The following is a 24060-nucleotide window of genomic DNA, read 5'->3' on the forward strand; positions in this document are numbered from 1 at the left end:
CACATGTGAGGCGTTACCACGGTTACGCAGAACTGTATGTGCAACGTGAGTTTAAGACCGCACTTTGCAATGTCTGTAGTTAATTCAATTTAAGGATTGTTGGGTTTTAAGTACCAAAACCACGATCTAATAATGAGGTAATGGGGGGCTCCGAAATAAATTTGATCGGCTGGGTATCTTTAATGTACCCCCAGTGCACGGGACATGTGCGTTTTTCCATTGCATGTCTACTGCAAATGGAGACGGTCAGAGTAATGTGTGCCCTGCCTTATACAGCCGTCTCTCCATTTGGCAACAACCTGCTATTTCGCTCCGAAACACACTTTCTCGGCTGCTTTTTTTCTGAGAATGCAGATCAAACAGCCCCTGCATGTAAAGCAAACGAGAGCACAGCAAAATCAGAACAGCATATCCAAAGGCAATCTTAATAAAGCAGCTAAATTTATTGGTGTGGCAGAGATTCCTGACGATAACACGGCGCTTACATGCACCTGCTTATACACAACCATTCGTACTGAAAGAAAATTACAAAAAGCCAGAGTGCTCTTAGTGCCGTTGCTAATGATAAGCGTTCACGTTAGGCTGACACGCGGTTGCGTGAGCTAGATCAGTAGCATCTTTTCGTCAATGCAGGTCAATGTCGGTAATAAGGGTCTCAGATCCAATCAAGGCAACACCAGGCTGATGCGCACATATATACGTACGCTATTGCGATATATATATATATATATATATATATATATATATATATATATATATATATATATATATATATATATACACACACGCGGAAACACGTCATACGTCGCATTTCCAGCCTGACACTAAAAAGAGCTAATATCCCTACTGTTCTCATAGACTACCACCTTCCACGTGACTTGGGGGGAGAGTTCCTCAGGAACCTACTTTCGCATCACATCCCAAATAAGGAACTACCGATTCCACGTAAAAGTGGGAATCGGTGAAGAGGGCAGCTTATTTAAATGATTAGCGAGACGTCTTTATTACTCATTCTTCACTTCTGTGTAGCTAAATGCCATTCATTAAATGCGTGCTCTGCTTCTATCATGTTCCTTTCGCCTACTGTGATAACGGCTTCTTAACTGTCAGCCCCTTGCGCTAGTAGATAAATTTGGGCACATACCGAGAGGCCCACATTCATTCAGGGGGCTCGTTCAACATTGTTCACATGCGGAGTTGCACGTGTACACATGCCTACCACAGAGCCAGCAATCCAAGTATTCTCTTCAGGCGCATAGCTAGTAAATCAAGTCCTTAGACACCAAGAGAGCAATAGACAGATACCGCAAACCGGGCGAAAAGGTGAAGAAAGATAGGCTTTAAAAATGAGTGCATCCCAGCTCCCGCTCATTTGCGGCAGTTGACACGAGATGATTTTATGAACTAGCTTTTGGTGAAACGCGCTGTGTTTGCCTTTTCTGGAGCAGGATTCCACGTACTGGGCTCCATATTACATGTGACGGCTCCATCCAGGGTACAGAAAGACGACACTAAACAGCGAACAAAGATCCACAGTCGGCAAATTTGTGGCCGCTGAATATTATGATCGGTATGGTAAGCAAAGTTAATGCACTTGCATTATTAAGGTACTATATGGCGCCCAGTCTTCTTAGAGAACCGCCAAAGAGGAGTTCCGCTGCAGTACATGTATGATAAATGAGGTGTCAATTCGTTTCCTCACTATACTGATTCAACAGCTTCTGCAGTGCCGCCGACAGTTACCATGAGCTGGGTTCTCTCTTAGATTGTTTTTTTTTCCGAATGTACACGCCATGAATTTGATAAGTAGTTTTCTGTAACTTTCAGCAACGCCGACGCATGTATCCGTTAGTTTTGAAAAACAAAATGAAGTCGAAGCAAACCACAGACAACACACGAGCAATATTATGTAAATAGGCCTTTATTGAAAATTAGAGGCAGGAGACTTCTTGCTGATGTTGCTCACAATTTCCAGACGCCAGATTTTTTAGGCACTTCACAATCTTCCCATAGCCGCAGCCACCGCGTTCGCACGTGCAGCTGAATTTTCTTACCTCCGAAGTGCAGCCAATTGTTTTACCATAAAAGTCGGCTTTCCAGTCAAACTTGCAGCTGCACTTCCCGCATTTTAGAGAAGTTGTGCTGTTCGCTGAGAATTCTGTAGTACCTGAAATTCCAGGCCCTAAGAAGATGAAGCGCACTAAGTATTCAGGATTGTTAGAGTAGGAGTGTATGCTAGCACAAATCTTTCACGCAATCTACTATTCGGCTGCAACGGCCGTTCAATATTTTTGTAAATAGTTGTTTTTTTCATCCGGGCACTTTGTTAGCGCACCGCTTAGTATTATGTGCACTGAACCCACCAGAATAATATAATATTTTGAAGCAGTCGATCAACACGCGACAGTATTATGCATCGCTTGACCGAGACTCGGAAAGTGTCCTTGTAGTACAATCGATGTGTGCAATTGACTTGGAATCATCACTGAACTCCAAATTTTGCCCCGTAAGCAATACTACGAATTGCGTACAAATTTTCATACCTCTCTATCCTGCGTACATCTCTGAGGTTACAACACAATTTAGTGAAACTAAATTTAAGTTTTATCAATATGCTCCCTTGTATTTTGCGTTTTGTGGTCGCATATTAAAAGCATTCCCAAAAGAACAGTGAAACATTCACCAGGCTTACTTCCCGCTTTGACGCGTAGCGTGCCACAAGATTGCAAGACCGACATATCCACTCCCACATCAAAGTTATGCAAAGGTGCAAACTATTTCTTCTTCGATGTCAGCCTCAGAACTCCACCTTTTACAATACATTTTTGCATTGCAGTGTGCTATGTTGACGTAAGGTTCCGGGCCCTAGTGGCACACGAGCATCTATTGATCTATTGCATTCACTCAATGTGAATGAGCACATGTACCGTAACCAGATTAAGGGAATGCGAAACGAAGCTACAACGCTTTGGTAACTGATAGCAAGGCTGTATGACCATGCAAAAGTTCGCCATGACATCGTTGCCGTCTTATGAATGATCGCGAAACGTGTAGCAGCTGCACTCACCAGTATATCCAGTTATATTATTGTTTGGGTTTGGGAGAAGGTCATGGGGTCCTGGAACTAAATATAAAGGAAGCGAATACGTTAGACATGCTGCGTTAAAAAATATTTGATAGTACAATGATTGTTCGAGAGACTGAATAAACAAGAGTAGTTTGGAGTACAGCTGAAATAGCTGAATATTCGAATTACTTCATCGCATCGTACACCAAAGAAGCTTTTATGTTTTTTTCTCTGACAATAAGACTCAGTGAGACATAGTTTCAAGGCCATACTGTCGGGTCTTTGTTTTATGCGTAACACAGAAAACCGAAGGCATTCATGTAATTCGTACAACATGTACTTCGGCAACAGGTACTTCGTACAACCACAATTTGAAGCTGATTCTCCAATTTGCCTTTCGAGGACTAGTTGCTGAGACACTGTTCATTACCAGCTGAAAAAATATTGAGGTCTTAGCTCCAACTATGTCTAAGTATTATGGCTCGTATTTCGGCTGGTTGCCTGCACATTTTGAATTGAAACGCCTTCCTGAGAGACACTGCATGGTGAGTAATCACTTTGTCAGTTCCAGGTTTGGAGCATTTGATCTGGCTTGAGCCCAGCTAGAGTCCTTTGCGACACTCTGCACACACCCAAATGCCATCATAGCTGGTCCAGTTCATATGAAAGTCAAGTATTGAAGCTAATATAAATGAAATTGCTTATTCCCGTTGAGGAGCCACCATTCTATGTGCTAGTGTTGTCGCGATTCTTTAAAAACTAATTTTAGTTTTTTTCAATATTCACGTTAACGTTCAGCATTAGTGCAGAAAGCGGTGCTGATGCATTTAACAAATGTGCTTATTCATAGAAAGAACACCCTTATCTGCGGTAAGCAGGTACCAGTGCTCATGGAGTGCTTAATCGCAACATCACGGTGGCTGCCATCACACATTTCACCAAGACTTGGGTGCCTTGTTACGTTACCGCTGCACTTACCCGGTCCCATTGCGATTGCATATATGTCTTGCAGATCCTCTTCTTGGAGGTCTTCGGGTTCTCTTTCTACGAAAAAAAAATAAAAATAGAAAGATTACGCATGTACAATGAGACACCTACTATCAAGACAGCGTGTTTCTTGGCCAAACGATATATTCACAGTTAGGTAGACGCGCGAGTGGAGCGCTTTAGGCCTGAGTACAGCCGGAACCACGATAACCTGCATCACAACGCCCGTGTCTACGTCACTTCATGTATGTATCAGAGTGCTGCCATCTTGACCGAGTGACTCGTCTACCGTAAGGCCTCGCCCTGCTACCATACTGGTATGTGTGGATGGCTGTATAGCGGCATTTCGCTGTAGTTGAATAGCCCTTAGTCTCGCTGCACAATCGATTCTTCTGCATGTTTCTTAAAATACGTTTCTACATGCAGCTGTGTATGCAGTAGCAGTGGAGGGAAAATTGATAATCACTCTCGAGCTCTGTCCTCATCGCAAGAGGCATTTCGCAAGCGGTTTCGTTTAGGTGCGCATCTGCAACACTACCGCTGCAAGCTGTCGTTGAAAATTATGACAAGCAGGGAGGCTGCAAAATCGCTCGCCATGAATTAGTCGTCGTCGTCCTTCCCCCTCCCCCCCCCCCGGCTTGGGGTGATATTAACGAAGTTCCTCTAAATCACTGTGCGAGTGCAAAAGATTCAGGGCTGCGACCTTTAGCGATGGCTTCCACTCAATTCTACGTGACTCTTAGCGTCCAGTATTCACGGCCGGCTCATCCTACTGGTAACGCAGGAGGAGCCTCTCTTTGGCCACGTACTGAAGCGCGAAAAAGGATACCATCGGAAAAGGTATCGTTACAAAAACGCGGCCCAGATGCATAAGTTGTGGTGGTGCTTCTTGCTCCCCAAGTACTCTCGCAATTTGTTCCTGAAGCTCTACTCGGGTCGTTGTATAGTAACACTGTCAACGACTATGTGCACTTAAAACCACCGTGGCGCCTCAGAGATCGCCGTCTCTGCGTGGCCTTGCCCTTCCCTGTGGGCTATCAGGAGACGTCAGCGTGACGTCGGTAGTCTACGTGGCTTTTGGTTCGAGGTCTGGCTCACAAACCTCGACCGAGTGAGCAATTTTCACTGAAAAGGGAGAGTTTTCTAAACTGCTGAACGTCCACTTATACGTCTCTGATGTTCGTAAAGTTGGTTTGGAGCCGCGAGCCCCATATGCATGACTGGGCGACATTTACGCAAAAGCTTCGTAAAATTTCGGTACACACCTGCACCTACACCATCTACATTAGGACACAATTGCGATGTGCCAAGTGCGTAAGCTCTGTCTTGTCCCAGAGCATAACCATACGCATTTTTATAGAAGGCGTAAAGGGCTCTTGCTAATCACGGCCAACTTACGGTTCAGGAAGCCGCAACTATTTGCCCATGGCTTCACAGCCATCCATTCGTCTGCACGCCGTACGCAGTTACGCAGGACATTCGTCTACCAACGGCCAAGGATTTATGAACACATAACCGTCACGCTGTTTTTGAACAGTTCCACGACCACAGGAGATGCTCTTCCTTTATTCCCATGGCTTGCATTTCTCCTCATTGGACCGACTTAACAGTAACGTTTAGTCAAGCCCAATTCTGACAGGGCCTATTCAAATACACGTAAAACGCAGAAACGCTTTTCTAAGATAACCTTTATACCGATTTTAATTAAATTTGTTGGATTTGAGAGAGCAAGTTCAATTCTAGTGACTGTTAGGCACGGAATTTCGATTTAGGGCCGGAATTTTGTGAGAAAGGATTTTAGAAAAATCGGAAGTTTCAAATACAATAGAAGCACGAAGTTTACAGCTTTATAACTCCACATCGAAACAGATAGTGCGGTTCTGTAAATGCCACCTATTAGGCCATTCAAAGCGGTCCAATTCAGTATGTCATTTTGCGTCTTACGTTAATTTGTTACGTTGTATACAAGGATTCCATTGCCTACAAAGTATTTACTAAGGTAATCGCAAATAGAATCAGGAACACCTTAGACTTCTGTCAACTCAAGCACCTGGCAGGATTCCGTAAAGGCTTATCAACAACAGACCATCTTCGCACTATCAATCAGGTGATAGAGAAATGTGCGGAATATATACAACCTTTATATACAGTTTTCATGGATTACGAGAAGGCGTTTGATTTAGTCGAAACCTCAGCAGTCATGGAGGAATTATAGAATCAAGTAATGTGAAAATACTGAAAGATGTCTATAGCGGCTCCACAGCCACCGTAGTCCTCCATAAAGAAAGCAACAAAATCCCTATAAAGCAAGGCGTTATGCAGGAAGATACGATCTCTCCAATGCTATTCGCAGCATTTTTACAGGAGGTATTCAGTAACCTGGATTGGGAAGAATTTGGGATAAGAGTTAATGGAGAATACCTTAGTAACTTGCGATTCGCTGATGATATTGCCTTGCTTAGTAACTCAGGGGACCGATTGCAATGCATGCTCACTGACCTGGAGAGGCAAAGTAGAAGGGTGGGTCTAAAAATTAATCTGAAGAAAACTAAAGTAATTTTTAACAGTCTCGGGGAGAGCGCAACTGTTTACGATATGTAGCGAGGCACTGGAAGTAGTAAGGGAATACATCTACGTAGGGCAGGTAGTGACCGCGGATCCGGGTCATGAGAGTAAAATAATCAGAAGAATAAGAATGGGCTGGGGTGCCTTCGGCAGGCATTCTCAGATAATGAACACCAGGTTGTCATTATCCCTCAAAACAAAAGTTTATAACACCTGTGTCTTACCAGTGCTCGAGTATGGGGCAGAAAACTGGAGGCTTACGAAGAGGGTTCTACTTAAATTGAGGACGACGCAACGAGCTATGAAAAAAATAATGATGGCTGTAACGTAAAAGCTTAAGAAAAGAGCAGATTGGGTGAGGGAACAAACGAGAGTTAATGACATCGTAGCTGAAATCAAGAAAAGGAAATGGACATGGGCAGGACATGTAATGAGGAGGGAAGATAATCGATGTTTTTTAAGGGTTACGCACTGAATTCCAAGGGAAGGGAAACGTAGCAGGGGGCGGCAGAAAGTCAGGTGGGCGGATAAGATTAAGAACTTTGCAGCGCCCACATGGCCGCAATTAGTACATGCCCGGTGTAGCTGGAGAAGTATGGGAGAGGCCTTTGCCCTGCAGGGGGCGTAACCACGCTGATGATGATGATCATGACACAAGGATTCTACAAAAGCTGTGTTTTCATATTACAAATTTTTTTTTCAAAATCATGTGTAACATATCAATTTGGTCCGCTTTAGATGTACTATCTTATGCAATTCACGGCATTGTGAGGTCACCTTTCATTACTGAGTTACGGAGTTGTAAACATGAGTTTCGCTGTATGAAAATCTGCGATTTTTCCCAATTTTTAATAAACGATTGACGACCTAAATAAAATATACGAAGGCAACAGTGACTAGATTCGTCGATTTTCTTTTAAATGCAACAAATCTGACCAAGTTTGGTGCACTGGTTGCCGAGAAAGGCGATTTGGTCTGTTACAGGTATTTAGACAGTAGCACCCGAACTAAAGGTTCTGTTGAGCAACATCATTGTGAGGAGACTGCATCGGCTTTGTGTTTCGCGGGTTCAGATGATTACGGTGGTGGTCCTGTTTCTATACACATGCTGACGTTGCCGCACTGTCCACATGCGCTATCACGCCTGCACCTACACCAGCCGGTCACACACCTGTGGCTTCACTATCACCAGCAGAACATCCACAGGAGCGTTACTCCGCGCGGAGTACTACTCGCACTGCTTGTTATTACTGTGGCTATAGAAGGCACATCTCCCGGTACTGTCAACTGCACCAGCAGGGTAAGAGGCGCGGGTACGCTCCTAAATAATGTGCCAACATTGGTCACTCAAAAACTATCAGCGGGCATCGTACCCTGGCCTTTGTATAACGCCAGCGATCTCCACGCGTTCTCTTCGCGAAGATGGGTTGACCTTCGTTTCTTCTATTCAAGCCGAAGGTTTGCTCGCCTCATGCACCGTGCATAAGTTGACAGAACGTTCTCATTGCGCACTCTCTCACTGAATTGGAACGCACATTTGTCCAGGCCTCAAGAACCGTGATGCGACTCTGTCGTTTCTTAGTTTCGCATAGAATACGGTTACAGAACGCAGAACCAGATTTTCTCCTCTTTTTTTTAGTCGTCTTTAAGGCCGCTGACCAAGTTTCGTCCTGGACTTATCTTTCTTCTCGGCTCCCGTACCATTACGAAGCTCTGTTCCCCCGAACACCTTGTTGCTCGCCTCGCTCAATTTAACGCCGGCATCTCGAGGGATGGTCGCAAGTGACGCTGAGAAGTGAATTTCACCCCCTGGAGACAAGGTTTTACTATGGATACCTCTGCGCCGCTCCTCGCCTTTGCAACAAATTCCTTAGGCAGTTCTTTCCGCGTTGAGAAGTTTTCCAGGAATCCACGTTTTGTAAATTACCGCTTCGTTGGTTCCTTCTTTGCCGCGGGGCAAAGTTAATGCGCCTTTCACGCTTGAAACCAAATATGCCCCGTCGCGTAAAATTCCCGCGGGGCCAGGCGCGCGATTATTCCACGAGGGAAAGTTCGTATGATACCAATATGTTACTGCCATGTTACAAATTGATGGGCATCGTGATCAGCATGCCTCGCGTCATCGTTTCTTATATATAATATAATATAATATAATATAATATAATATAATATAATATAATATAATATAATATAATATAATATAATATAATATAATATAATATAATGAAGTGAGGCATTGGCAAACCTCGGAGTTCGCTAAAGTCTGTGGTGTCATTTAAGGTATTATAAGTGGTCGTACTTTACGAGGCATATGTTAGCCTGGTGTTTGTGAAAACACAGTTCCCCTATGTATATTTTTTATTCAATTTTGGGTACATGCCAAAATGAATTGAATTCGAGTACCATTTCGTATAAGTGTTGCGTGATCGCACTTTCACGCCTGACGCTCCTCCCGAGAATTCTAATGACGGAATCGTCGTAGCGAAATCTTACGGATATTACTATAAAAGTACATCATGGAAAGGGCGACTAGTCCGTTTAGGTTAAATCGCTTGATTATTTTTTCAGCAGAAATATTTATTAAACAATCAATAAATTATTTATCTGTTTATTCACGCTGTTTCGCAGACTACAGCATCGGAGCATTGTGTGAGGTAGAGAACATGGATAGTGGTAATCTCAGGAGCATGGGTAACGTCATTATACAATGTTTATCGACTGCTTTTTTACTGATCACTGAAATGTAAAAACTTCATTGCGTACTAGTTAATGATTTTGGTAATTTGAAAAAAATATAGCCGTTACTTGGGCCCTAAAACCAGTTTAATCACTGATGCGCATGATGTGGTCCGGAAGACCATTATAGTGAATTATTTCCTGTATCAAAGCGAATGAATTAAATGGGACAGTTCAACCAGAAATTAGGTTGCATAAACGACATACGGGGAGTTAAGGCTGTACAAGAGACTGAATTGAATGATTGACACCGTGACAATCTTGGGTGTTCGTTCTCCGTCGCTGCGACCTAGAAAGAAAGAGCGTTGATTTGATGCTTGTTGCGTTCGAGTAAGGGCTGTAGTTTCCGAAAATAAAACGTGCGGCGGGACTTTGAACCAGTCCAAGGGAATTAATTAGGTAAGCACAAAGCAGGAACTAAATGGTTGACGCGTATTTTAGTTGGCGACGAACGAATGCTTAAGAAATGTGAAACGTGTTGTCTAAGTTGTTTCACATCCACAAATACAAGTCCCTAAATGCGCACAGTTCTTTATTAATGACAGCTTCGGCCGAAGGGCGAAACGATCACATTGGTAGCAAGCATGCGAGGTAAGTGTTGCTGAGTAGCTCAGACACTAACCCGCAGTTTACTAGGCGTAATAGACATAACGGACGCTACGGTGAGGGCATATGTGGCGAAACTGAACCGTCAGAGCTGCGGCGGCATCAAAGCTCGTCAAAATATAACATCATCAAAAGTTAAATTCATTTATTAACGCCAAGCTTTCCGGTCATTCTATGCCTACATTCCTCGCTATTAGGTATGCACTAAAGGACTAAACGGCGTCATTCGAAAATTCAGGCGATGATTATTGCGTGACGCACTTACATGGTACCGATTTTACCTGTAGAATGGCAAAAAGCACTTTCGTTTCCATATGCTGATCTGTATGAGAGTGGGATACGAGTAAGGTGTGCTCCAGGTATGCTTCGGTTAAAAAAAGGCATTATGGGGTTTTACGTGTCAAAATCACGACCTAATTAGGAGGCACGCCATGCCACCTCACGTCATGCCTGCTTTCAAACAGAACGCGGTGCCTCCGCTATAAACCACACAACTTACTGAGTTCGAGCAATTCTCCACCTAGATGGCCGAACAGGTGTGTGAATTCGCCTGCCAAAAAGGAAAAGAAATGAAAGATCATCCACATGCACATAAGCATACATTTTTTGCTACCAGTGACCTAGAGCACTCTGGTGAAATTTTCCTTATAATTGATTAGTTATGTAGTCAAATATCAATGCGCGAACTTTAGATTCACTCACATACCTGCGAAAACATGCACAAATGTCAAATTGCGGGTCGCATTCGCAAACCTGGAAATCAAGTTTTCAACTTGTTAGGTTACCCCAATTATTATTACCGCGTTACAATGTAGCGGCGCGAAAGAAGCATAAAAAAGTAATGACATAGTGACAGCGAGTACTCGCGTCTTGCGCGCGTGACAGCAGCACGCTGAAAAGGGTTTAAAACAACTAATGCTACTAACTTGCTAACTTGGTGACCACGAAAAAGTGACAAGGCGATGGGTAGGTGTTGGCTACGTCTGCTAAAGGCCCATTCATACTAGGCCAACCGGCATCGATTTCGGTCTGCCTACTGTCGGCGCCAGCTTCCTTTACTTTCTCGTCGGCGCCACTGTCACACTATATCGACGCCGAGCTGTTTGCTGACCATTGGCAGGTTGTCCGCATCGGTACAGTGTGTCAGAGGTGCCAACACGAAGGAAAAAAAACGCTGTTGCCCACATTCTGCCGACCGAAGTCGGTGTCGGGTCGGCCTAGCGTGAGTAATCCTTGAGAGAGCAGCCGCGACATGCGTTCTTTTTCATTTCAGTTGCATTTGTCATCGTAGCCATAAGCCGGTGCACAATGCTCTAGTAAACAGCGTGACGCGGCTGCCTGCTTGTAGCAGCGGGCAAGAGCTACGCTGTAGCCTTCTAACTTTTCAGCGGTCACAAAGGTTGCCTTGAAGAGTATCGATTCTTTATGAAAGTCCTTTTGAGAGCTATGCCGTTGCCCTCGCGATACTAGCCAGTAACCCTTCTCTTCACATTCAGTTCTTGGATTGACAGTTGAACATATAATTTTTGTCGCATTTTCTATAACACAAGTACAAACACCACTGATATTGGTGTTTGTCCTGTTTAAAGTTAAACAGTTGGGACTTTAGTGCCTCCGATATGGTACCTTATGGAGATTTACTTGCTAATTTGGGAAGACTTTGCCTCGTTGGTCTTTAGTATCTTGCTGATAAAGGCACAGTCCTTGTCCTTTGTAATCATAATTCTATTCGCGAAGTCAAGTTTGTTTGGAAGATGACTGTAGTCCAGCCATTGATCTGCAGCGATGCAGTCGAATTGTTATGATGTGTTCACACGAATTATTTTGACACTCTGGTCTGTATTTATGAAGAAAACTTTTTGAAAGCATGACTTGGAGAGGTGGAATTCAGAAGAGGATTGCGTTGTGGCGCTTTAGTGGCCTACACAACAGCGGGCCACTGCATTAGAGGTTGGTAAACTTAAACGACGGCTATAGAGAATCCGCAAACGAAGCAGGCGAGTATGGTGAAAGAAATCGACAACTTTGGCCACTGCTGTTGGACCTGCTGTTTTACAGTGTTGTGTTTCCTCTTTACTGCATTTAGCTTAAGGTGGCTGGTACTGTCTCACCCATTAGATAACTAAGGCCTCTGAATATATAAAATGAAGCATCCATTACGTCTTCATTGCACTGTGCAATTGCTGCTGCATCTACTGTTGCTGCGTTGCTGAACATGTATTTTAGATCAGTCGTACTCCTCTCTAAAGCAAAGTGTTATATACGGAAAACCAACAGCCCAGCCCAGATTAGTGATCGCTTTATATCTTAATAATGCGCAATAAAACAAATTATGTGTGCCAGATAGATGAATATGGTAAAAGAAATTGCAGCTAAATATAGCAAATTAGTCCTGGAGAAGTTCGCAATATGGAGGAAAGTCCACGAAACCAAAAATATTGACATATGCATAATGCGTGCTCCTTGTGGACGATGCACGCTGGCGCCACGGCTAAGACAACAAATGCTATGTGGCTATCGAGCTGTCCGCTGAACTGGGCAGCGCTGCAGTTCTCCTTTGTAAATATTCTTTTTAAAACGTCTCCAGTTCTTCATCCTTCGTTCGCCTAACAGTCTGGTGGAGGGTGCCGTCCGCCATCCTCGACACGGAGCTCCGCAGCAGCCGCACCGTCCTGCTTTCCGCCCTGGCTCCCGGTGACGAAACCTGGTCTGCTTCTACTCCTGCGACCCCGACAAGGATGTACGCTACGGTTACCAATCCCCGCGATCCTGGCAAATTCTCCAACGACGATAATGTAAACGTTGAGGAGTGGCTCAGCCTGTATGAGCCTGTTAGCCGAAAGAACCAGTGGGACCGTACCATTATGCTAGCGAATGTCCTATTCTACTTGGGATGAACTCCTTGTGCCTGGTTCTGTATACACGAGGACGAGATCTGTAGGTTGGATGCTTTCAAGGAGAGGCTCAGCGACCTCTTTGGAAATACCACCGCCCGCAGGTGGCTGCTAGAAAAGAGCTTGCTACCTGAGTTCAGTCTTACTGAATCGTATGTCTCGTACATACAAGACGTGCTCGTTCTTTGAGCGAAAGTCGACGACCAAGTTGCCGAGGTTGACAAATTCGGCTACGTACTACGTACTCAAAGGGATCGCGGACGACGTGTTCAACTTGTTGGTCTTCAACAATGTGTCCACCATCGACGCAATTGTCAAGGAATGCCGCCGCTTTGGGCTTGCCTAAAGCGGCCGCATATTCAGCAGTTCTCCCGGCTTCCTAAGACGGCTGCGACATCGTCTTGCGTGGAGCTTAGCGCTTCACCATCCTTAAATGAGCACACGTATTGTTCGCCGCCAGCTAGAGGCTGCAAGTCCTGTGCCGTTCTATCCACGCCCACTTGGCTCCACGATTGACCATCCAGCCACAGCGATCTATCTCATTCAGGCAGTTGTGCGGCAAGAATTTTCAAACCTAGGTTTTTCTGCTGCCTGCTCCGTCTCCCGACCTGACGCCCAGCCAGTGCCGACAGTTATGCCTCACACGATCTATTTTCCCCTCAAAGATGCCGCAACCCTTCCGAGTGGCGGAAGGGTTGTCCACGTCGCCAATGCCTTCCTATTGGCCAGGTGGCTCGCCACTGCCGCACTTCCTGGACATGGCCGTATTCGAGCTCCTTTTCCCCGTCTCCTCGTCCATATGCCTCCTACCTCTGACGTATCCGTCGATGAATGTCGTCCTGCTCGCTCTCTGTCACTTAAGCGCCATCGGTCCCAGTCGCCCAAGCCAAGTCGCTTTTCATCGATGACCAAATATGGACCTTCCCGAACGAAAAACTAGCCATGCAGCTCCTGGGAGTAGTGGAGCATTATCTTCGTCGTGTGGAAATCCTCCATTGACGCTCCCAACGAACGAAAGCTTACTTGATTGTCACGTCGACGGTGTCCCTTTGACGGCGTTAAAGGGTACTGGAGACCAGGTCTCTACAATAAGCTGTAACCTCCATCGTCGACTGAGGAAGGTTCTCACACCTTTTACTACACGAGCCGTACGCGTGGCCGTTGGCAGCACTTTTGACGTCACTGGAATGTGTGCTTCCCTTATAGGTATCGCCGACCGCCACGTTCTTGTTCTTTTTACAATGCTGACCAATTGTCCCCATGACATAATCTTTGGACTCGACTTTCTTACGGCGCATTGAGCTTTGATCGACTGTTGTGCCGGTACCCTTTGACTCGAACTTTCTCTACACACGCATATTCATGCCGCACTGCCGAGCAACTTTAGTACAATCGCCTTCATCCGCATGCCGCCTAAAGTATTGACTTTCGTCAATTTACTATCATGTTTTCCTGTGCGCGGGGGTGATTACGTCGCCACACTTGTTCCTGATATCCTTTCGATGCGTGATATCACTGTGTCCCACTCCGTCGTCACCGCCACTGATAACCGGACATGCCTCTCCGTCGTCACTTGTCAGTTTTTGGCCTCACAGAGGAATTTGTACCCCAAAGCATATCGGTTGCAACGCTGTGTGCTATAGGACATCACCACGTCACGATGTTTGCAGTAGACGTCTGCTCAGATCCTTCACCATGTCCACAGGATGCTATTTGCCCTGCCGCAACATTTCGTCCCCTGATTGCTGCGGACGTATTGCCTGAACAAGCAGCAGCTCAGTATCACCTTTTGGTTTCCTAATACATCTTCGACTTCAACAATCGCCACTTGGGCCAGACTTCTGTTGTTAAGCATCACACCAATACTAGTGATGCCAGTCCTACTCATTGCCGGCCATCTCGAGTTTCTGCTCCCGAGCATAAGGTTATTCAAGATGAAGCGAACAAGATGCTTGCCAAAGCATTGTTGAATCTCCGTCGAGCCCTTTGGCGTAGCCCGTGCTGCTTGTTAAAAAGAAAGATGGCATATGGCGTTTCTGCGTAGATCATCGTCATCTAAACCGCATTACGAAGAAAGACGTCTATCTCTTGCCTCGCATTGACAACAGCCTCGTTGTCTCCAGGGTGCCAACTACTTTTAATCAATAGGCCTTTGGTCTGGTTGTTGGCAAGTTTCTGTGGGTGAAAAAGACCAAGACAAGACCGCGTTCGTCACCCTTGATGGGCTATATCAATTAAATGTTATGCCATTCGGTCAATGCCACGTCCCAGCAACGTTCGAACATATGATGCACTCTTTGCTTCAAGGGTGCATATAGGCAGCATGCCTTTGCTACCCAGACGACGTTCTCGTAGTTTCGCCTACATTTGAAACACACCTTGAGCGCTTATCAGCTGTTTTTCAAGTCTTCCGTGACGCTAGTCCCCAACTAATTTAATCGAAGTGTCCCTTCTGTCGCAGGCAGATTATACTGCAAGGCCACTTCGCCAACGCTTCCGGTAGTGAACCAGACCAGGCGAAAATTCGTTCTGTCACGTATTTTCCCCTACCTAAGTCTGTCAAAGTTGTCGGAAGTTTTGCATGACTCTGCTCCTACTTCCGACACTTCGTTAAAGACTTCGCAACGATTGCCCGACCATTTACTGCTCTTCTGAAGAAGGACGTGACGGTTACGTAGGGCCCCGCACAGAGTGCCGCGTTTGCCCACCTCACGAACATTCTCACGAAGCCACCTATACTAGCCCACTCTGACCCGTCCTCTCATACAGAGATGCGTACCGACGTCAGTGATCACGGTATCGGATCAGTCTTAACCCAGCACCAATATGGTTAACATCGTGTCATCACCTACGCTAGCTGCCTCCTCACCTCAGTGCAGCGCAGCCATTAGATTACAGACCGTGGATGCCTTCCTCTCGTCTGGGCGGTTTCCAAATTCCGCCCGTGCTTTTATGGCACGCACTTCTCGGTAATCATGGACTACGATGCGCTCTGCTGGCTTTCCTCACTCAAGGATGCTACCGGTGGGCTTGGTCGCTGGACTATGCGGCTGCGATAATATTCTTAAGCAGTTCTGTACAAGTCGGGCCGATTAGGTCAAGACGCCGACTGTTTATCACGCTATCAAGGGGACGAACCACCCGCCGCCCCTGGCCGCGATGCCGGCGCTTGCGTCTTCTCCGTTTCTCAGGTGCTACACGTCGCGTACGAGCAACATCGTGATGCCACCTTGCGCGCCACAATTGATGGCTTGGAATCTTCGCCTTCTGATTCGTCCCTTCACCTGTTTGTTTTCCGAGATAGTGCATTATACGGTCACAATGTACGCCCCGACGATCCTGCTTTACTCCTCGTCATTCCCAAGCACCTCCGGTCAGCTGTTCTCGAAGAACTTCAAGATTTACCAACGACAGGTCACTTTAGGGACTCCCGCACCTACGACCGGATTCGCCGATGCTTCGTTTGGCCAGGGATTGCCCGCTCCATCCGGAAATACGTTGCGGCTTGTGAGAAATGCCAGCGCCGAAAAATACCATCGACGCTCCCTGCCAGTGCGTTCAACTGCTCTACATTCCTTCGGGGCCATTCTTTCGCGTTGGCTTGGACTTATTTGGCCCTTTCCCTCCATCCACGTCTTGCGCAAGCCCGCAAAATTGCCCGCGCTCGCACCTTGACCTCCCGAGAGAAACAACTGCATTTGTTCGATGTCCAACACAGAGACGTCCACTTTTCGCCTGTATCTCTGGTACTTCTGTGGTCCCCGACTCATCGCGTTGGCCTGTCAGACAAACTCCTATCTCGGTACACAGGCCCATATCGAGTGCTGTGTACCGTGACGCCAGTTACGTAGGAAATCGCGCCAGTCGGTGCCAGTACCTCACCTGCCTCGAATTCCACTGACGTTGTGTATGTCGCGTGCCTCAAACCATATTACTCTCCTGTTATCACCAATATTTAAATGTACAGTGACGGGGATTCAGCCGTCGGGGATAATGATACATGCATATTGCGTGCTTCTTGAGGAAGATGCACGAGGCCGCCCCATTGAAGACGACGAACGCTCTCTGGCTCTCGACCTGTCGGCTGAACTGGTTGTAAATATCCTTTGTAAATAGTCTCCTGTTCTTAATCCTTTGTTCGCGTGACAATCGTCATCGTCGGAACTTAGATCATGAAGATACAAACGAAATATTGATGGGTTTCTCATAAAAAACCTTGGCAGTTTAAAGAAATAACCTGGGCTGACTATGAACCCAAGGCCAATACCTTTATATAGAGGTACTCATACCGTTCAACCTAACCAGAAGGCAAGCACACTGCCACGCGAAGAAACAATATTGACAGCACGCAGCACACGCGAAACATTCCTCTACAGCGCGGGCTTGCACAGAACTGGATAATCATAATCATTGTGTGTGTAGCTTGAAATTGGTAAAAAGAAGTTTACCGTCAATACTTGTTAGATCAGTAAAGCATTGCTGCTGATATGACGAAACAGTCAAATTACTCAAGCGGGAGCAGGATAAGGTGGAAGGAATAAAAAAAAGCTAATATGACATCGGCCACGTGATCTCGAAGAACTATCCGACCTAAAAACAAAAAGATGAAGGTAGCATAGTGACAATAAATACGACCGTAAGTAGGCTATTCTTTAAGGCCGGCATTTAAGTCGGAGGTACGACGCCAAGGCACCAAATAAGTTTGCTCTCCCAATAACAATACACATAAAAACAATAAAAATCAGCGAGACAATATAGTGCGCCACTCAACAGCCCTAACTGACGGAAGAATTGCTCTGAACTTATCCAGTCCATTTGATCAACGAATGAGGAGATAATATGCTCGAAATGATTATCTATACGCTTTGTTCGTAATGCCTCAAGAATTCAAACATGCGAGAGGATTGGAAGAATAGCAATAATATACTACTCAATCGGAATGCACAAGTTTCCGATTTGAATAGCTTTAGGACAACTTTGATTTCAGAATTGCACAAAATGCAATCGAAAGTAATTTCTAATAAATCAGGGCAATCATTGACCTAAACCCACACATATAATTGGATGGTTTCTGGCAGGCACGTTCTACTATGCATCATATCCATTCTATACTAACACTATTTAGAAATGTGCGTACTAGAACCTGCCTCTTCTTATGACTTTCATTGATTATGACAAGGCACTCAATACAGTGGAGATACGACCATTCAGGGAGACATGGCGTAGCGAAGGGATGCAGCAACAATAAATGAATATCGTATGAAATATTTATGAATAGTCCAAGGATACCTTGATTTTCCATCAAAAAGGGGCCGGGCATGGTGACACAAGGACTCAGGTCTCAGGTTATTCACAGGATGCTTAAAAGTATGCAACAGATAATACAGGGAAATGTTGGGATTGAGGGTCAATGTCATATACTTCCGCGATTTGCGGTTTGGAGACTGCTTTCTTCTGTTCATAAACTCTGGAAATCAGTTGGAAGAATTTTCGACGACCTCAACCCAAAAAGTCCGGACAGGCCGCCATTGGAATCTGAACCTGGAAACGTTTAACGGTAGAACGTTATCTAGTGAGGCGAGTCTAGCAGTGCTCTTGGAGGAATTAGAGGGCAGCAAATAAGATATCATAGGGCTCAGTGAAGTTAGGAGGACAAAAGATGCATATACAGTGCTAAAAAGCGGGTACGTGCTGTGCTACCGGGGCTTAGCGGAGAGACGAGAACTAGGAGTTGGATTCCTGATTAATAAGAATATAGCTGGTAACATACATACATACAACATAACATATTATAGCATCAACGAGAGGGTGGCAGGTGTTGTTGTGAAACTTGATAAGAGGTGCAAATTGAAGGTCCTACCATGATGACCAGGAAGTCGAAAGCTTCTATGAAGACGTGGAATCGGCGACGGGTAGAGTGAAAACTAAATACACTATACTGATGGGCGACTTCAATGCAAAGGTAGGCAAGAAGCAGGCTGGAGACAAGTCAGTGGGGGAATATGGCATAGGCACTAGGAATAGCAGGGGAGAGCTATTAGTAGACTTTGCAGAACAGAATAGCATGCGGATGATGAATACCTTCTTCCGCAAGCGGGATAGGCGAAAGTGGACGTCGGAGAGCCCGAATGGCGAAACTAGAAATGAAATAGACCTTATACTCTGCGCTAACCCTGGCATCATACAAGATGTGGACGTGCCTGGTAACGTGCGCTGCAGTGACCATAGGATGGTAAGAACTCGAATTAGCCTAGACTTGAGAATGGAACGGAAGAAACTGGTACATAAGAAGCCGATCAATGAGTTAGTGGTAAGGGGCAAAATAGAGGAATTCCGGATAAAGCAACGGAAAAGGTTTTCGGCTTTAACTCAGGAAGAGGACCTTAGTGTTGAAGCAATGAACGACAATCTTACGGGCACCATTAAGGAGTGTGCAAAGAAGTCGTTGGTAACTCCGTAAGACAGGATGCCAGTAAGCTATTGCAGGAGACGACAGGTCTGATCAAGAAACACCAATGTATGAAAGCCTCTCTCCCTCCAGCTAGAAAAAAGTGTAAGACTGTGCTTGGAGATTATTACGTAGAAGACGAAGATAATGTTCAGTAGCCTAGCAAGAGAGCCAGAATAGCTAATTGGCATAAATTTCCCAGAAGCTATACAACAGCACGTTTATGTAGGTCATTTCGTCCTCGCAGGGGACACTAGTCACGAGAACATTTACAGAGGGGTAAAAGGAGTTGGAGCGCATCGTCAGGCATTACAAAATCATCGTGGCAACTTACGACTACGCCTGAAATGAACTGTAGAATGAGCGAGTTTCTAAGCTTGCTATTAATGAGGGAGAAGCTTGGAGGTCGAGAAATGAGCTTGAGAAGTATGTAGGGGCTACAAAACCACCCAGGGAACACAGGATATTACTCGTAACGCTAGGAGACAGGAAGGCAGCATGGTGGAATAAAGTTCAAATGGGGGCAATGGCTATTCAAGTTCACTCTATAAGAGAAAAAAATGGAGCTGGGAGGGCCATGTTTTGCGCAGGGCGCATAAACCGCGGTTTCTATGAGTTGTGGCACGGATGCCGAGAGAATGGAAATGCATTCGAAGACAACAGAAAATTATGCGGTTTAATCATATCAGGGAGTTCCCAAGCATATTTTAAGGCCAGCTATACTGCGAAGATAAGTAGCAACCAAGGGCGGAAGAACGCTTTAGGGTAGGAAAAAGCGTTATTTCTTAAGCTCAGCAAGGGTCCTGCCGTGCACATGAATAGGCAGATGTAGATGATGATGTTGGTTGATGTTGATCACTATTTTTTGGACAATCGCACGAAACGTTAACAGAGTCGTTTCCCTGCACGCCTCACGTGGAGATTGTTTTCTCAAATACAGAAAAAACATGTACTCACCAGCCTTGGACAAGGGCCTCAGCATGGCCGGCATTCTTAACACCAACCTTCCTGGAGTATGTAGAGAAAAAAAATGACATCTGTGCTTAACAGTTCTCTTCAAATAGGTGTGACCCTTTTAATGTAAGAACATAGTGCCCTATTTAATCTTCAGAAGACAGGAGGGCTCAGATAGGTTCCTCAATATCGACAAATATGGATGCTCCGATCGAGCTTATTGCTTATTAGAAATGCTCCCCCAAATAATTTAACCTCAGAGAACTTCAAAATATTTGGTGTAATTATGCAGAAAAATATCTTTCCCCACTATTTGTCTCCTCATGCAGCAAAACAATTCTCTTGTTAGCACATGAGTTGGAAAGTGACTCGACAATACTAAACACATGTATGATTAAGCGCAAATGCGTCTGCTGAGCGAAAATTTATCATTTAGCCGACACACAACACACATATTTCTCGTATTCACATTATTTGACTAGCTCGAGTGAGTGAAGTGCGAGCATGGGAGAGTGCTGCAATTTACCTGTCGGACTATATAGAAGATTCTACGATTACTACAGCAAAAATGCAATTTAGGCAAGGTATCTTCTTAAGCGGCTTTAAGAAGTGGAAACCGCATGCGGCCCGAATTACCTTCACTGCCATATACCGAAGCTGTCGCCAGCCACACTGACAGCACATATGAATTCAAAACCACAGTGCTTCGGACGTTCCACAACGTATGATTGTCAAACAAATATAGATATAGCTGCATAGGCAGTTTAGGTGTACTGCCGAGCAATAGGTGGAAGGGTGATCGTATAGGAGGAAACGTTAAGGCCAAACGCTCCTTTGCAAATGTTTAGGGTAACTTTGAGAGCCTGACTTGTAAAATCCTAATTGTAGAACAGAGCCTGTCAGTTGGCTACTATAGGGAGATAAACAAAAATGAGCCATTCCACACTGTGAAGGTGGATGAGCAGCGAAGCTTTGGAAAACCACAACTACAACTGCTGAGGGTGGTTTGCTGTGTTTTATGGCTTAACAGTAATTGCAGTAGTGTTATGTTACAGTAGTGGTAGTATCGGGAATAATCGTTCGTTTAGCAGAACGCCACAGCCCATAGCGGTGCTGCACGGGCGTTGAAATCTGATGCTAGGCTGGTTATTTTATACACGAAATGCTAGGGACGTCATACCCCACGTCGAAAGCTGGCGTCACCGCCGCCACTTGCTCAACAGTAATCTTTAACGGGGCGCATTTGCGGGGAGCGCTACGTGCTTAGCATTGTTAACATGAGCATCTAATCATGAATTACGTGGCTCGGATGCTTCTTTTGAACTTATTCTTCATAGAGACGTATGCTGTTCTGTATGTAGTATGGGTGTTGCCAATGAATGTCTGCACTGTTCGCAGCTCTTTTATGAGTGCTTGTAGCCTCGGCCTTATGGGGGTATAAGCCATCGATGATCATCGTTTTTGTTGACGAAGAAGAAAAATACGCGGAATACTACCACTATATAGCTTCGCTGTAAACCCATAATAATAAATTTAGATATAGATTTCACAAGTTGGTACTTCCAATCATGCTACGGCTGGGAAGTGCATGGGGCTGTTAATCACACATTAGGCAACTGCCGACCTACCGAAACTGAGCACAGAATGGGTAGTTTAAACAGTCAATTCCCTTACCTTGGTAGTAAGGAGAAAAAGAAACGTATACGTTACAAGTGGGAGAACATATTCGAGGGTTATACTTCTCATAAAGTAACGCAGCTTGGTATTCTGATGTGAAGTAACCTAATGCCTCAGTCATTACAAGTTAGTACCACGGATGTGGCCCTAGATACATCTCCAGAATTGAAAAATAAAGAAAGCCGTGTCCGGGCTTTCGCATTACGAAGCTGTCACGCTCTTTGACTCTTTGCCTCATAAAAGAACGCGTCTTAACTTCGCAACCGTCCCTTATACTAAGCCTGAGCAGTCAAGCACAACGTAAACAATAGCGACGCCGATCCGATCCACCGGTTGCCATACCGCGTATCTTAAGCTTAGCACCACGTCTTTCAAATGGAGGTCAGCAGAATGCTAGGCCAAGAACTAATTGAAGCGGCTACTTTTGAGTGCGTGGAGATCTTCATTCACAGATCAGAGGATCCATTGGCCTTTGTTGTCTTGGGACGCTAATGCATTTCAACCGTAGTTTCGCTCTCCATTCCAAGCCACATTAATTGTAAACAAGGATGAAAGAAAATAGGGGAGCCCCTGATGGCACGTTTTTGAAGCTGGATATGCAGCGATGTTGGTGTGCCATCTCCCTTCGCGTTTCCAATCAGCTGGCCGTGGCACATTGCTGAAACCTTGAACTTGTATCGCTAGGAGGTGAAGGAAGTGTGCGCTCTTGAAGCACGTCAGAACAAATCCAATGACACTTCTGAAGAAATCCTCGTGAAGCAGACTCGCCCCTGCTTTTCCGTCGGACGTTGAAGAATGTGACGAAGACCCTAGCCGAGATTACACGAGTGCTTCTGGTGCTCACCGACACTCACACTCACAGACCCAAAGCACAACCCCTACCTTTCAAGCTTACACTCCATCAATAACAATCTAAGTGCAGCTTGTCTCAAGAACGGAATATTCTTTGAGAAAGACTTTGCCGCAAAATCTTTTCTCACTTTTCGGAGACTGACAGCAGCAGGAAATACATGGAGCGGTTGCTATCACAACGGCACTATTTCGAAAACTAGTATTAGGGTCCTACTTCTACAAAATAAATGCTGCTATACATTCCATTTCATCTCATATCATTTCATTTCTTCCACCTTAACTGCCCGAAGGCATTAGATAAGGGGGGGGGGTGCATCAAAGTTTTACAGCTTCATAAGAAAGTGCATAGGTTTAGGTGCGCGTTAAAGACGCCTAGGTAGTCCAAATCCTACCGGAGTCTCTACAGCGTGCCTTGCAACTACAGCGTGCCACATAATCATACCATGGTTTCAGCAGATAACACCCGAGAATTTAAGCAATTCCTTTTTAATTGTGCCACTCGCCAACTGTTCACTGACCACGGCCACTACTCCTTTTCCAGAGTTATCAATGACCCGTGTCGCTCCAGCACTGCAAAAGACTTGTTTATGTGTGTTAGCAGCCGCAATCTTACAGGGCCTCACTGAACGATTCAGCAAATCGCTAATGAAATTATTTCCCTGTATGTTACCGCAGAGACGACCAGGACTGGCACCTTGCGCAATGAAGGCATTTTAACACTTTATCATCTTAGTAACCATGACCTAACACTGCCTTTTGAAAACAAGTTTTGCGCCGCCTTGGATTCGTCGACCGGCTACCTCCGTGATGCCAGTTCAAGAACTGACGAGGCACACCAGATTATTCACCACTGCCATGATTTAGAGCAAAACCACGGAAGGCACCTTAATATCTTCCATAAACAGGTGAAGTCGGCTCAAGAATAGACTTCTAGCCAATAACGGAGGGCTAATGGGAAAAAAATTTGGTATCGGAAATAATTATTTTACTGCGAAGCTGTACATCGGGAGGATTCAGTGTATTTTTCGTGTGCGCCAAGAAAAAATCCTGAGACGACAGAACACCTGTTGTGCGTCTGCCCGCGAATTTATGTACGGAGAAAATCGCTGACTGACATCTTGTCCAAATTTGTCGTTGGACCACTAACTGAAAATATTCTATTGGGACCGTCCTCTGATCCTCGTCATCACCCTGATATTCTAAAGGGTCTCAACAAATTTTTGTATGAGAGCGGACTGGACAAGGGACTTTGAAGAGTCTTGGAGCGTGCAAGG

The 24060-nt window shown here is 45.2% G+C and overlaps 1 protein-coding gene across 1 annotated transcript in view; it reads right to left on the reverse strand.

Moving 5' to 3' along the window:
* Positions 1-1922: 1922 nt before the first annotated feature.
* Positions 1923-24060, reverse strand: part of LOC142577943 (uncharacterized) — a 70196-nt gene continuing 48058 nt past the window's right edge. The window contains exons 2-6 of the mRNA XM_075687380.1: positions 20261-20311; positions 10461-10511; positions 4046-4111; positions 3068-3124; positions 1923-2182 (exon numbers count right to left, since the gene is read on the reverse strand). Of these exons, the coding sequence (XP_075543495.1) occupies positions 1932-2182; positions 3068-3124; positions 4046-4111; positions 10461-10511; positions 20261-20294 (459 nt within the window). The 5' untranslated portion in view covers positions 20295-20311 and the 3' untranslated portion in view covers positions 1923-1931. The remainder of the gene's footprint in view (positions 2183-3067; positions 3125-4045; positions 4112-10460; positions 10512-20260; positions 20312-24060) is intronic.

Source organism: Dermacentor variabilis, chromosome 4, assembly GCF_050947875.1.
Source record: "Dermacentor variabilis isolate Ectoservices chromosome 4, ASM5094787v1, whole genome shotgun sequence".
In the NCBI taxonomy this organism is placed as follows: domain Eukaryota; kingdom Metazoa; phylum Arthropoda; class Arachnida; order Ixodida; family Ixodidae; genus Dermacentor; species Dermacentor variabilis.